The 15,521-nt window shown below is 33.7% G+C and overlaps 4 protein-coding genes across 4 annotated transcripts; 1 reads left to right on the top strand and 3 right to left on the bottom strand.

Annotated features, from left to right (window-relative positions):
* Positions 1-3,944: 3,944 nt before the first annotated feature.
* On the bottom strand, positions 3,945-8,984 carry LOC124535619. Its single transcript, XM_047111891.1, has 2 exons — positions 8,779-8,984; positions 3,945-7,148 (listed from the first exon to the last, which is right to left on the bottom strand). Exons 1-2 carry the CDS (start codon positions 8,785-8,787, stop codon positions 6,270-6,272), a joined length of 888 nt encoding a protein of 295 aa, XP_046967847.1. The 5' UTR covers positions 8,788-8,984; the 3' UTR covers positions 3,945-6,269.
* Positions 8,985-9,093: 109 nt separating this feature from the next.
* Positions 9,094-15,439, bottom strand: LOC124535615 (zinc finger protein OZF-like). The gene is made up of 2 exons (XM_047111887.1): positions 15,234-15,439; positions 9,094-11,100 (listed from the first exon to the last, which is right to left on the bottom strand). Exons 1-2 carry the CDS (start codon positions 15,311-15,313, stop codon positions 9,603-9,605), a joined length of 1,578 nt encoding a protein of 525 aa, XP_046967843.1. The 5' UTR covers positions 15,314-15,439; the 3' UTR covers positions 9,094-9,602.
* Positions 11,107-13,473, top strand: LOC124535614. Its single transcript, XM_047111886.1, has 3 exons — positions 11,107-11,549; positions 11,680-11,938; positions 12,153-13,473. Exons 1-3 carry the CDS (start codon positions 11,358-11,360, stop codon positions 13,409-13,411), a joined length of 1,710 nt encoding a protein of 569 aa, XP_046967842.1. The 5' UTR covers positions 11,107-11,357; the 3' UTR covers positions 13,412-13,473.
* Positions 13,456-15,124, bottom strand: LOC124535617. The gene is made up of 2 exons (XM_047111889.1): positions 14,764-15,124; positions 13,456-14,614 (listed from the first exon to the last, which is right to left on the bottom strand). The coding sequence occupies exons 1-2, from the start codon at positions 14,889-14,891 to the stop codon at positions 13,456-13,458; spliced, it is 1,287 nt and encodes a 428-aa protein (XP_046967845.1). The 5' UTR covers positions 14,892-15,124.
* Positions 15,440-15,521: the final 82 nt, after the last annotated feature.

Raw genomic sequence — 15,521 nt, 5'->3', positions numbered from 1 at the left:
TGAACGAAATATTTTAATTTGTGTACCTAATACCTACTGTACTTTGACTCGCCGAGTATGAAACACAAATGATGTCTTACGATAGGACAACAAAAAGCTAATAATACACTTACTGTTTTAATATTGTAAATTATTGCCAGAAAAGAGTAACTACTGAGTTTATTACTTGTAACTTGAAATATAATTTTATCATGTAAAATGACGATGCAAAATTGCGTGCAATAGGTTACTTAAATACGGTATTTTGGTTTGCAAATTTTTTTGTTCGTACTTTTAGTGGATTTGTCTGTATTATATTATGACATATAGTCATTGAGATATTTACATTGGGATCAGAGTAATGTATGGGATGTTGTCCTATATTTATTTATTTATATATAATTTCATTTGTAAAAGCTATTAGCAGCTTCAGTTGTTACATAATAATTGTCAATGATTATTACATGGAAATAATATTTTGATTTATAAAAAAAAGTACTCACTGACATTTGCAGGTTCTTCTTGACGAAATTAATGTTTCGAAACGGTGGTAGCTTGATATCCAAACAGCCTTGTTAAATGATGATTTAAGAACACTAGAAGAGAATACATCAATAAAGGTATTTTGATTAAGTTTAAAGTTAGGTAGCTAGGTTGAAGTTAGTATTACTTCGGTCGAAATGACAAGTAGTATGATTCAAAATATCGGAACGTTAAAATCACAAATATATGGGGAATACGTTCGTGAAAGTTAGCAACATATAAAGAATCACTTTCACTTTTATATTAAAAACAGTCAGCGCCTAACTAATTGTTCTAATTATTGAATAAAGGAAATAATCATATAGTTGAGGAGCGTTAAATAAATTATTATATATAAATGATAAAACGTGATTGACGAGTGCACGCACGTGCGCTGCCCAATCATTCCGAGTAATGGGTTTGGTGATCATTAGAATATCTCAAAGGCAATTTCTTTATGACAATTGTATTAATTGTAGTATAGTATGAAATATAAATTATGTGGAGCACATCATAAGCCTTTAAACTATTAATTGAATTGAAAAATAACTAAATCGACTGGGATTCTTATTTTCCTTTCAACAATCTCTATTTACAATTATGTTTTATAAGAAACATCTGATTTATCCTCAATGTAAAGGTTGCGTTCTCGTGTTAAGTTCATAAAAAATATAAGGTAATGTATTCGCTTTCATTTAACTGGTTAAGTGAGATTTAATACTATAATTTATTAGTGTTACAGTATTCACAACTTTATTGCTTTTGATTAAAGTTGAAATTGAAATGAACACACATACAGACGATAATTTATTTGATATAATATATGTAATTCGTATAAATTAATTATCTATTTTACTGAACATGAACGAAATGTCGAATTAACGGCCCTTATGCGATTCATTACGTAATTTTAATAACATTATTCTGACTCTGATTTAGTAACGTGATGTAAGAAGTTTTGTGTATTACTGAACAAGTTGGGCCACAACAGTTAAGTTAACTTAATATTATGTTATATGTTTGATGCCAGTCACCTAATACACAGCGATGGAAAGATTTTTTGACTCTTTGGTTGAAACCTAAAAAATATATTTTTAACTAACACATTAATAATTAAAAAAAAAAAAAAACAGAATGAAAATATACTTAATTTAAGTAGTCTTTTACAAACACCTTTGAATCATAATGTAACAACTATATTAAGTGAAGCTACCACCTAATCGCACGAATGAAGACGCGGAGCTTAATAGCTGCCATTTGCATTGAGTTACCACACGAACATTATAATTGTACACAGCCTTCGCTTATCAGCATCAAAATAAATGTTTATAATCATCTCATTTGTCTTGTACGAAATGAAATAATCAACTTATTTCTCTGTTCATCTAATGTTTATAATATTTTGAGAATCATTATTATCTTTTATTTTATATTATTAGTTTAAAAATAGTATCATCGCCCAGTTTAAGGAATAACTAATATTCTTAACTCCTCCAATTAAACTTAGAGCTTGTGCCAGGAGAGGGGACGATAATAGTCCAAGGGGTCAGAAATCAGACTTGAATTACGCGATAGCCTTTTTTATTTTTTAATTGTAGATCTCCATGATGTTTTTGGTATAATGAATCGAAACTACATTTAGAAATATTGACATTAAACTTGAGTTTTTTTTTTTAATTAATTTTACCAAGAAATACACTAAGACTCTCGTAATTGTTAGTAAATAAATAAATAACAATGTAATGATTTTCAGTTTCAAATCTACAAAGATATTTGAAGACGTTTTTGTTCCCTTACAACGCAAGGTTGAAGGAGCCGCGTGCCCGTTGCTGTTCTTTTCAAGGACGTTGCGTTAGTTAAGTTAGTTAAGTTCATACTCGAGTGCGGGCGGCGCGTGGCGTCGACGAAGAGTTAGTAACATCACTAACAAGTCAGTCGTGTATTTTATATATCGTTTGTTGATAGCCTTAATTTAACACTCTATTTATATACTACCTACTCACCCCGGCTACGCACGGGTGCAATGCTGATAGTAAACATACATATTTTCTTTGTTTTTTTTTTCTTATCTCTTTACTATATTGTACATGTATTATATACAAAAACCCCTTACTCTCGGATCACTCTTAACTATAAAAAAGGCATCAAAATCCGTTGCGTAATTTTATACACAAGAACACAGCGGTAAGGGACTTTGTTTTGTACTGTGTAAATATAAGGATACGAGAATAACAATACGTGAAATTTATAATTAATTCAGTCTTATCAAAGTACAAACATAAGAAAAACAGCCAGAAGAAATCACATATAGATCAGATTATACAATGTCATTATTAACTTGTGCCCGACTTTGTACGGGTAGGATTTATACGACATTGCGAAAGAAGTAACTATGTTAAATTTAAATTCAATCAGAACAAAAGTTTCCAAGTCTCGTAATGAGCCCGTCGGTGGTATAAATTATAATTTAAATAACATTTATATTACATCTCATGTTATAATACTAATTAAAAATGCGCATTCTTAGCATAAACGAAGTAACAGGTAATTATAATACGTAAAGGAAATTAACGAATATAATTATAACATTACAAATTAACCAACAAATAATCTGCTTCCTTCCAACTGATGTTCCTTCCTTTAAAAATTCAAGTAATTTATTACATTTGTACTAAAATCCAATTGCTCTTTTCCATATAAACTAAGTCCCGTACAGAAATTATTGCCGGTAACAAAACTCGTCATTACACAACACTGTGTAATCTAATTACAACAATTAATAGATCCACCTGATTAAGAAAAAAAAGGGTACTTATTTTCGAGCCTCTTTTCGCTGCTGACTACCTCTTTCAATCTCTTCGCTTTTATCTTCCAGCGATTCACTAGCTTAATCGTGAAAAGTTGAAAATATATTGTTAGCGTGCATCATAGTGATTGTTTTTTTTTTTATTACGATAAATGACCCATATAACTTTTTGACTGAAGATATTACTGATTCTATACAGTTGTATCGAAATAAATAGTTTTCAACTCATTGAAACTTGACGACAAAACTTCATGACATAATTAGTTCTTGCTAGGACTTAACTTTGTTCATGTAATTTTACTGATCCTTAAAAATGATTTTGTAAAAATAGAAAAGAGTATATGTATTACACTATTGTATTGAAATCTTTAAAAATAATTAAACCTACACAGGTACGGTTCTCAGTAACGGTCCAATATATATATAATTAATTAAAAAGCATGTTCGAGCACGACACTCGGTACCGTTACAAGTATGTTACAAATACATACATACATAGTATATATATTTGATCTAATTAGGCCTACGATGTTTTATCGCACCGCCGAACGGTGTGCGTTACACATTCGAAACATCGAAACCTGAGAACACGATTGCGCCAATCTGAAATACAAGATCACAGGTAATAAAAGACGAGTTCATTTGACAATGTATTTATTGCGAAAACCTTAACATAAATTATCATTCCATCTATTATGCACAATATAAATTATAAATATTTACTTTGTAAACTTAAGATTAAAGATATTTTTACTATAAATAGGAATCTTCATTACGAAATATATAAATACGAAAAACTTTTTAACAATAAGGCAATTTTATCACATTACGGGTTTTGGGAGGTTACATACTCGACGAGACTATGCACTGTAGACATTTTATCATATTGGACCTTTTTAAATTATCCTACTGCCTCTCGAGATAGTTTACACCAAATAAATAAGTAAGTAAATAGTAAAAAGTAGTTACACGGTGTAATTTTATATTTATATGTGTACTAATGACGATAGCTCCACAAGGTATTAATAGTTGTCTATATAAATAAAAAATGAATAATATATAAGCCAAATTTCATTACCTGGCACAGAAACATCGAAACTAAGAATTAACATTAATTGCATGTTACAACTATCAATCTCAAACGTAATTGTAATATTTGTTAACTAAATATACAACATTAATTTAAGTTGACTATTTCAATATTATGCTTAAATTTTTAAATCAGGCTTTACCATAAAAAGCGAGAGCTTTAACTTCACTACACATTAAAATAATTATTCAAACTGTCATTTGTTTGTCATTGTTGAAATTTGACGTAAAAAATGTTTTGAATTTAATAACTAATGAAGAAAAGGCTTAAGTTATTTAAGCGAAAAATGAATTTTACACCTATTTAATGATATCTAAATTGTGCAATAATATTACGTATCGTTTTAATTATAAGGCACATACTATTGACACTAACGAATCTATCTTTGAACATGTATTTATTATTAGTTATCTATATTAAAATCTAATATACTAAGTATATAATATAATATGTATATATATTGACTTGGTTAAGTACATTATAAAGGTTTTTTGTGTATAAATATATATCGTATCTTAGGACACATTCCATTGCAATTTCATTTTCAAATGCTTTAATTAACAAGACTATAAAATAAATTATGTACTAGATTTTTTAAAACATTATCTTTGATCGAAAGATATAAATAATTTGTAAAAAAATAGTATTAAATGTAAAAGATTTAAATCTTACTCATTAATTTTTAATTGAATGATTTAATCGGTTTGAAGTTTAAGTATCCCGGCACCGGCAGTCCTGCTGCCTTATTGTGATTTGCATTAACTATTGTGAAACCTAAGCATCGACTAACCACTACATAATTACCAGATTTCCTACGCTTAACAAATCAATGTTTGATAATTTTGCCTTCTATTTATATTTTTCGATCAGTTTTATCCAAATGGATCACACAAAAGCAGTTAGTTTTGCATAATGTGAAAGTACTTCTTAATTTGATAGGAATTATACAAGCCGGCAGTTATTGACGACTAATTGCCCTGATCGAAAGTAACCGCTACTGTCGCAATCATTTACTTTACACAAAAAATATATCGACGTAAAGTTAACGTTGGCTCGGTAAAATAATTAATAATTAACATATCTTAAAATAATTTCAGTCAGAAATACTTTTAGAGAATGACTTGAACGATTAAATAAAAATATAACACGTTATTTACACAATAAATTGTTACAAAAGTAGCTGATGGTAGCAGAGACGTGAATGAACGAGAAAGCGTTTATGCTCTAAGCGAGAACATCGCGGGAGACAAACGAATATCAATTATCGTTGTTAGCATCCCGCGCGGCTTCCCACGGCGACGATTGAGAGCCGGGGCCGCATACGGCACTACGTGTGATAGCCGATTAAGCTAGTGCTCTGTTGCGGGAAAGCGCCATCGCAAAAAATCCATCACAGTTTTTCAGTAGGCTGCAAATATCGAACAATAGGAAGAAACTGTCTTACTCACATCGTAGACGAACCCGCGTCGTGTATCGCCTGCTTTCCAACACCGAGATAATTACTCGTACGGATAACCATCATTTGCATTGTTCGCGGTCTGGAGAAAATTAATTGTTCCACATTCGATCGAATGCTGAATGAATCGATCGGATATGATGCCCAATTAAACTGTCGATGTCTGACAATTTTATCCGTCACTCGATTTTACCGATATACATACGAGTTCTAGACGTCCCTACAGAACGGTTTAACTATCCCGATCACTCCGTTACACTATCCACCAGATGACGTTTACACATTAATGAGTATACCGGCTGTCGGACACACTCGGCGCGCATGGTTCCGCTCGCTAGCGATCTTGATTGACGAAACATATTTGGCGTCACACGCCCTAACATTACGCATTTATCCCGTTAACATTTAGCTTACAACTAGGCCGCTCCGGCTTCCTGCTTCTGCTGTATTATGGACTCCCACTGAGCTATGAGGCGCGTCGAGCTCGGCGCCAGGAACTCTTGCCCGGGTCCAAGATCGCACAATTCCGCCAATGACTTAGCCGGCTTCAAGCTACCCAATGACTCGTTACCTGAACTATTTCTAGGCGAAGGGGACCTCAGTTCTTCGTTAAGCGCCTCGTACAGTTCGCCTATAGATTTCGTAGCTTTTAACTTCCCCGGCATAGGAATTTCCTCATCCTCCGACTCGGAAGTGGTTTCGTTGTCGCTCAGCTCTATATCGAAAGGTTTCTGTTTCTTTCTCATTTTCTTAAGTTCGTGTTCTCTGTCCTTCATCTCTCTCAGTTCCTTTTGTATTTTTTCTTCTACCGGCACGTAGCCTTTGCGCACGGGTTTTCCTTCAGGGGTACGGCTGATCACGGCTGGAGCGGAGATCGGTGCGATTGTGATAGGCGTGAAGACAAGCGGCTGCTGAATGACGGCAGTGGGCGTCGTAGGCGAGGTTACCGGTAACTTGCCCTTGTTTGCTATAAACCTTTGCATAATTCCTTTCGTCCCAGTTTGTGGCGTAAACCGGCGCGTGTAGCCATTTGTGTTTAGGAGCGCCGGCGTACTGGGTGGAGAGGGCGAAATAGGGCCTAAAAGATGAGACGTGGAGACGGCTCTGTTTAGGGTCTTAGGCGGCTTATCCTCTGCATCGCCATTAAGATGGCCATTCTGACTGGTCATATCAATCGTAGATTCAGACATAAGTCTGTTGATTCTGAAGTGCCCCTCTTTGAACTCCCGCTCTCTCTCTGTCACTTCTATGATCTCCCTTTGAATCCTCGACAGCGGGTCCTCTTTTAGCATAGACTGTAAAAACGAAAACACGATTATTGTATAACATAGTATTTTAGTTATCAAATCGAAAACTTCGCGAACGTGACTGTAACCTAGTTAGGCAATGCTGCCAAGTATGTAATATTTTTATACCTACGTTATGTCTGGGTCTTTACCAATAGTGGCGCACTGGTTCATATTGACCTTACAAAGTGACACAAATGCAAGAATACACGTGAGACACTCGATTGGATTGCGACTCGTATGACTTTAAAAAAAGCATTTAATGTTTTATTTTATACAAAGTTATAAGTCGTGAGTGTAAATAAGTGATAAAATGACTCATCAAATCATTAATCGTAAAACCGTTTCGTTTTCGTTTCTAGAACAGATGTTTCATTAAATTATTACGACATATTTGTTTTTAACAAATTTATTAAAATACGTATTCGACATTTAAGTATACCAAAAAAAATTTCTAAAATTAAATATACATAATTATTTTCGCATTTTATTGTTTATTAATTAAATGTGTTATAATGCAGCCAGCATAGTAAATTCTAACGTACGTACACAGATTTACACGCGAATGAATATATTATAAGAATTTTTTGCTAATTAGGTATACTTATTCTTTCACAGAAAGAATATTTGACCTTGGGTATAGATTAGCGTTGCATGACATTCTGTAAGGTTAACGTTATTTTGTGTATATTCTTATAAATCTGTAATCGTTTTAGCTTCATTAAGTTAATTAGTCTTTACATACGTCTCTAAGCAAAAATAATTTCTAGTTCTACATATAGGTTCATTGTTATATATGACGATTTATGATTATAGATAGTGTGCAACAAAAAATATTCAGCCGTTTTCTGTGATGAAATTATTACGATTCGAATTATGTATTTACATTTTATATATTATAATACCATATAATTGTTATTTTTTACTTGGTAGCTATGTAGCGTTTATCTTGATGACCATTTCGCATGACCTCGCTTATACCGATTAATTGCTATTAAAATCACTTCTAAGTAATTACTTTTTTATGTTTCTTAAAAAAATCTCAGGCGATTCTAAAACGAGTACTCACTTATTAATTTATTGTTTTATATTTTTTGATATTGTAATACGTTGAATTTGAGATAACAAATCTTTATACAGTCTGCATATCATCGAGTGGTTTTGATAAACTAAATGGAAACAATCGATAGTCGCGTTATTAGCGACATTACATGGAACAGATAAGCATACCTACTAATTTTAATTACCTAGCAGAAACATTCGATGGCAATAAATTAAAAAATGTATTAGTATTATCGAAGATACTGTATCGCCGCGCTGCCTTATCAGATGTATAACAGTACACGGATAATCTCAGCGGATGCGACGCAACAAGCGCCACATAACTTAAAACTTCGAAAAATAAGCTTTCTACCGGCTGGACCCAGCATACATTCCGAAACTCACACAATTATTCGCCGTATATGAAAGTGCAATTAAATCGGACACGCGAGCGGCGAACTACTACCACGCATACACTATGGGGCATGGACCATGTCCCGAGCCGACGACCTACGAACTTGTGATTACAATCGCAGGATCAAGAACGAGAGCGTCCGTGGTCAAATGGAGCACCGCATTCCAACGGTGAGATACTCACTTCACCCATGGTGAAAACTTGAAGAACAATCCGATATGAACAGGAAAGAAGTCAAAAGTCTGACACTAAACTTCACAGAATACACATCACGGCACCGACACCTGCCACGGTTGTGGAACAATTGACGACAGACGGAGGCTCGGAGCGAGTCGACGCGCGTCGGCAGCCGGTCGCGGGCTAACGTCCTTTGGCCGCTCGTATCACCTCGTCGCGCACACCTAATTGGAGCGAGAGAGAGGGCTAGTGTTACCTGTAGAAAAAAGAAAGAAAGGGGCATACACCTGGTCTAGTGCTGCATTGCCGACACGCACTGTTTTACCGATGTTGAATCTTTAACGTCTGTTTGAAACTCGACCACGGATTTCCGCGCCACTGAATTTCGAAGGGCTCGGGTTTGGACGCACAGGAAAAGGGCTGATTCGGGAACATTAATACAGAAATAAAGGCACGTCAGACGAATTAATTATGAGGTTTAATTTTCAAGTTTAGTCAATCTAATAAACATGGTAAATACCATTACTTGCTTACAAAACGTAGTTAAATAAAATATTTGACGACATAAATGTAAGCTTAAGAAAATATTTGTTCTAGGGTACATTAATACACTAAAAAAAATATAACAAAAATAAGAAATTATATAATGACAAAAAAATCATATATATATTCTAAAAGGAATATTTTAGTTGCTCTTAAATGAGCTGAGATAAGTTTTCAGTAATAAATAGTTCTTAATGAAATCTTTACAAACTAATACTCTTAAATCTTATTTATTCATTAGGTACTTATACATCTGACTAGTATTCAGCACTCAGTCTTGTAAGCTCTTAACTATACATTACAGGTTTTGAAATAAGGGGTTTCATAGATGGTTTGAAATTTATGTCCATATGGCTAGCTCTCAAATGTCGCGACAGATCACTGGTGCGGAAAAATCTTCTCGGGCAGTGCTGGCATATATAAGGTGTGTGGTTTGTATGTTGTTTTAAGAGATGAAACTCGAGCATAGTTGCCGTTGGGAATGTTTTAGTGCAGTCTCCTATAGAACATTTAAATTTGCCTGCATTTTCATGTTTAAATATCATATGGTGAGCCAGACTTCGTTTGACCGCAAATGCTGCATTGCATGTCCCACAAATGTATGGTTTTTCACCTGTATGTTTACGCATGTGCACCTCTAAATCAGAAAATGTCTTGAGACAAATCGAACATTGCCCTGATTTCTCGGAATGAATTCGACGGATGTGAGTTTGCAAATTACCTTTCATAGCAAATGCCATGCCACAAAAACTACAGACATTTTGTTTTTCATTTGTGTGTAAGCCAATATGTACATTTAATGCTGGTCTTGATTTAAAACTTTTATTGCATAAATGACAGGCATACTTCCTTTCATCGCTGTGCACACTCTGGTGTTTTTTAACAAGACTTTTATGGGCAAATTTTTTATTACAAATGGGACAGGAAAATGGTTTTTCTCCAGTGTGAACTATTTGATGACGGTTTCTGGAAGCCACTTGTCGAAATCTTTTTGAGCAATAGGGACAAACATAAGGCCTTTCATCAGTGTGGACTCTTAAATGTGAAATGATATCATTTTTTCTAAAAAAGCTACTGCCACATGTTTCACAGGTGAATTTACGTTCTCTTGTAGAATGAAATGTTTCATTGTGTCTTTTCAACAAGCCTTTAGAACTAAATTTTGCCCCACATGATGTGCATACAAATGGTTTTTCTCCTGTGTGAGTGCGCATATGGATCTCCATTGCTGAAGGACTAGAGGTCATGAGTCCACAGATAACGCACTGTATGGGGCCCAGCTTTCCCCGCCTGACTTTGTTTCGACGAAATTTACCCTTAATAATTTTACAATTTTTATCATTACTGTCTTGTTCATTCGAAGAGTTATCTGATTTACTATTTTGCCTTTCAGTTTCATTTTCAATTTCTATCGCAATGTTTCTTTCGTCGATAATTTGAACCGCGTTACTTTGCGAACTTGATTCTTTTTGTTGTTGAAAATACTCTTTTGAACAATTTTCCAATAAGAAACTATTAGAGAAACTATCGTCCTGGTCGTCACAATCGTCAATTTCGCGTTTTACATCTTCTTCCTTGATATTTAGTTCAATATTTGTTTGTAAATCAGAATATAGTTCGATCGGCGCGCTCAAACATCGCAAAGCCTTATCGGAAGCTTCACATTTCTGGACAAATTGGTACGCCAATGAAAGATCGTTAGCACAAGCATAGCACATCATACTCGGTAAGCCATCTTCTTCGGAGACGATATTGTTCACCAAACGCATTAATTTGGCGCTGTATAGGCATGACGACAAATTTTGAAAAACTACACTACCGTGTTTTTACGTTATTACTTTATACAAAATAAATCTTAATTCTGCAAAAAAGTAAATTTTATTAGGAAAAAATGATCATTTAAAAATAAATTTTAAATTTTGTACAAAAACACTAGAATACAAATGGCGTCTGTTTATGACGTCACGCTTTCGTAAACATTTGTCAGTTCGCATGTTAAATGTTTATTTAGATCCGTAATTTAATTATTTGATACGAAAATTATGAATTCTAACGTGTATCGATGGTGTGCGGTTCCTCAATGTAACAATACATCTATAAAAACTCCGAACAAGTTATTTATTAATGTTCCTTTGAAGAAAAAAGTTAGAAATATGTGGCTAAACCTTGCAAGACGAGACCCAACAGCTATATCTTCAACTTCTGTACTTTATTTCTGCGAAGACCATTTCGACGTAAGTATATCTCTTATTTACTGTATAATAATTAACTAAACTAGAGATCATTAGAATTTTCTCTAATAGTCAATAATATTGGCGATCACGTTTCCATTCCTCTATTACTAAACTTTTATTCTTGTTTCAGTTACCAAACGATATGGAAAATTATATTCAGTATCTTGTAATGGGTTCAGTTTCGCAAATGCGCATGAAGTCCGGGTGTATGCCCACAAGATTTGAATGCCAATTGGACAGAAGAAAACGAACTTCCAATACCATAGAGCGACCCTATGTTCTTAAGAAACAAAGAAGGATACTAATTGAAGAAAGTGAAAAAGATTTTGCAGAGAAAAGTACACCTACAAAACAATTAGAACCTACAATAATTTCATCAGAAAGTTCAGGTACTCATCAACACTATAATGTCAGCGAATAAGTTTCCGTTTTAACGGGTTAAAGTGTATAGTGATTGAATTTGCCTATTACATTTATCAATAACAAAGAACATATAACAATTCTATCATAACCAAGTTTGTTACAAAATTTTTGTATAACTATACATACATACATTAGGCACTGATTTATATATTTTTTTAAGTATTTTTTTTTATATTTTAGTTTTACACACAAGTGAAGAACATCATGAAGGGCCTACTACTACCTATCCAAAATCAGTGGATAAATCTGTACAAGTACATATAACACATAAATTTAGAAGCAAAGCTGTCCAGACCAAAATTAAGCTAGTAAGCCAGTTAACATCACCCTTAAAACCCTATTCCTGCTCAATCGCTACATCTCCATTTAAAATTGAAAGCTATAGTAAACCAGTGATATCAAGCAGTGGTGTCAAACATGTTATCAAGAATAAAATTAGTATAGAAGATCAGTCTGACAGTGATATTTCATATGTACCATCTGTGAGTCAGCGAGAAACATCACCATCAATACAATCTCTTATAATAAAATCAACATCAGACTGCAGTGAATTAACTGAGGAGACAAAGAAAGAAGAAAGATTAAACATTCTCAAATATACATTACTTAAGATAATGAAAAACCCAAGGTCTTACTTAGGTCTTCCAAAAAGCTGTTGCTATTTATTAGAATTAATTGAAGAACAAACAAGAATCCCTCATAACCATTTACTGCTTTGTTTAAAAAAAATACGATTAAATAATCCATTTAGAGAGCTTGCTGATGATTTTGCCATGACTACTACATATGCAAGCAAAATATTTTTTAAATGTATACCAGTGATAGCCAGTGTAATGCAACCCTTTATTGTCAAATTAAACAAAGATTTGATAAAACGTACTTTGCCCATGGCTTTCAGACATAAATTTCATCACACAAGTTGCATAATTGACTGTTTTGAAATTGAAGTACAAAAGCCTTCAAAAAGTGTTAATCAAGCACTATCATGGTCAGAATACAAAAAGGCTAATACCATTAAATATTTAGTGTCATGTACACCAAATGGTTTAGTAAACTATGTTTCACCAGGCTATGGAGGAAGAGTAACAGACACACGTTTGGTTGAGACTTGTGATTTTATCAACTGTTTAGAACCTGGTATGTGTGTGATGGCTGACAGAGGGTTCAAGCATGTAGAACAATACTTGCGTAAGAAGAGAGTACAACTTGTACGGCCCCCAAGTGTTGTCACTGGAGCCAAGCTATCTAAAAGTGAAGTGAAGGAAACAAAGCAGATAGCTAGTTTAAGGATTCATGTTGAGAGGTTAATTAGACGTTTAAGAGAATTTAATATGTTAAAGCCCCATGCATGTCTTAACACAAATTTTGTAAAAGTACTTGATGATATTATTGTAATTGCATGTGCTTTTATAAATTTGCAAGACTCTCTACTTAAATAAAACTACAAAATTATTATTTGTGCATTTTATATTTATAATAAAGATTACAATGTACTTTCGTACAATATTGGATATATTTTTTCTTTCCACAGACCCGCTAAATGTTTAAGAAAATCAGACATATATGTGGCATCAAACTTCACACTTACAATTTCCACATTTTTATTCACACTGAAGTTGCTATCAGCTACACAAAAGTAACCCTTTTGTAGCCCTGTCAAATGCATTTGCATCTGTATCTGTGCATTACATTTGTCAGTTGGTTTGCCATTATTTAGATAATTTTTATATGATTTTACGCTTGTGGGGCACTTGATCTCAATGACAGCATCCTCACAGATCCCATCTGGTGATCCTGCTATCATTGGGTACTCTTTTGACAGCATGAGTCCACATTTTCTAATCTTTTTGCCAAGTTTAATGCTGACAGTTTTTCGCACTTCACCCTCTAATAATCTACCATGTTTCATGGCTGGTGTGTCAGGTATAGTCCCTCCCATTATTAACGCTATTAGACTTCCATCATTCTTTTTACACCGACTAAATTCAAATGCTTTTGATGCTGTGATTCGACCATAGCGCAATTCAAACCAAAGGCTGTTTTGGTGCTGTTCTCTGGTCTCTTCCTCTATTTGAGCAATAGTTTGATTAGACAGCACAATCTTTTTTAAAAATGTGTCATAGGATTGTTCCTTATATTTAAGCATAAGCTGGTGCATGGATAAACTTTTAATATTGTTATAAATATAACTAGGTTGATATTTTAATAACTCGCAGTTATCAATATTTCTTTTTCGGCCAATATCCAAAAACTTATCAAGAACTTTACTATTTGATAGCAAGCTAGGTGCACCATTTGACAAGTCCTTTGCTGTCATGTACTTCAGGCTAGTTCCAACCCTGGACAGTTTGGATTTAATCCAGTAACACTCTACAGCTGTGCAGGATGGCTGTTCACTCCTCCGATGGATCCACATAAGGAATGCAATAGCATGTTTGCAGCCTCCTTTAGAAGCGACACAATCGTTACATTGTACGGAAATAACAGCTTCCTCTTCTTCATCTACTATTACTGTGACAGCATATAACCTTGCATGTACCTTATGTTCTGGACAAATTTTGCCCCTCACTGTGCACATGTTCCCACTACGTTTAAGATGAACATAGCTGACAGCGTCATCACCATACGATGGTCGAGAGGATCTAAAATAAATAAAAATATATTTAAGTGGTATTTTCATAACATAACCTTAAACATGATTACACACAATAGAAATAATATAAGTATGTACTTTAGGGAAGTTTGACTACTATACTGTGTTTTAATGCTTATTATTACACATAATACTTACATAGAAGTTTTAACATTTCGGAATTCAGCGGAGCAGAAGTCGTTGTTTGATGCAAAATATCCACCCAGCATCAACAAGTCGATTCTCGGCAAATTAGAGCTATTTGCCTTGATAAATCCTTGTTCCATTGCTAACGTTCCTTTGCTGGTCTTTTTTAAACTGTGATAATAATATTTAACAACGCAATATCAAATAATCGGTGACGTTAATATCAAAACGAGTAAACACAAGGTAATTTCGAACGATATACAATTGTCAAAACAATTTTACGAAAGCGTGACGTCACGCGATTCTGATTGGTGTTTGACCTAATATGGCGGATTCTTATGTTTTGTATTTTTATTTTTATTAAAATAAATAGAATCACACATGTAATTTAAAAATAAGTTACTTACTTAGAGTCTCTCTATCCTATATTATTATTTAAAATTATAATTTCAGTGATTCTTAGTTACTGTCATCATGCCTATTGAATATTGTCATTTTCTTTGTCGAAAACAGACACGGTGCCGGTTTTGTCGAGACAAATCCTACAAATTAGGGAGTCCATTGAATATGAAACTCTTAATTGTTTTTAATGTTATCTATATAATTATTGTGATTGTGGTTTAAAAGTAATAACAAACAAAATTTCAGAAAATAAACAAACATGATAGGTTATTTGACATATGCAAAACACAATTAATTGTCAGGTGACACTAAGTAACGCCAGTATTACCTGTCATACCTATATATAATTTTAAATGCCTTAAAGTAGC

Source organism: Vanessa cardui, chromosome 15 (assembly GCF_905220365.1).
Source record: "Vanessa cardui chromosome 15, ilVanCard2.1, whole genome shotgun sequence".
Lineage (NCBI taxonomy): Eukaryota > Metazoa > Arthropoda > Insecta > Lepidoptera > Nymphalidae > Vanessa > Vanessa cardui.
Note: the sequence above shows the minus strand (reverse complement) of the source record. Positions and strands in the feature narration are given on the sequence as shown.

Bases quoted from the DNA above. Each gene is read 5' to 3' on its own strand.
- LOC124535614 (XM_047111886.1), top strand. From the start codon at position 11,358: ATGAATTCTAACGTGTATCGATGGTGTGCGGTTCCTCAATGTAACAAT. The intron at 11,550-11,679 runs GTAAGTATATCT...TTCTTGTTTCAG, and splicing joins TCTGCGAAGACCATTTCGAC to TTACCAAACGATATGGAAAA. The intron at 11,939-12,152 runs GTACTCATCAAC...TTTATATTTTAG, and splicing joins AATTTCATCAGAAAGTTCAG to TTTTACACACAAGTGAAGAA.
- LOC124535617 (XM_047111889.1), bottom strand. From the start codon at position 14,891: ATGGAACAAGGATTTATCAAGGCAAATAGCTCTAATTTGCCGAGAATC. The intron at 14,615-14,763 runs GTAAGTATTATG...TATTTATTTTAG, and splicing joins CGAAATGTTAAAACTTCTAT to ATCCTCTCGACCATCGTATG.
- LOC124535615 (XM_047111887.1), bottom strand. From the start codon at position 15,313: ATGGACTCCCTAATTTGTAGGATTTGTCTCGACAAAACCGGCACCGTG. The intron at 11,101-15,233 runs ATAGGCATGATG...GTCGTCATGCCT, and splicing joins AAAGAAAATGACAATATTCA to ATACAGCGCCAAATTAATGC.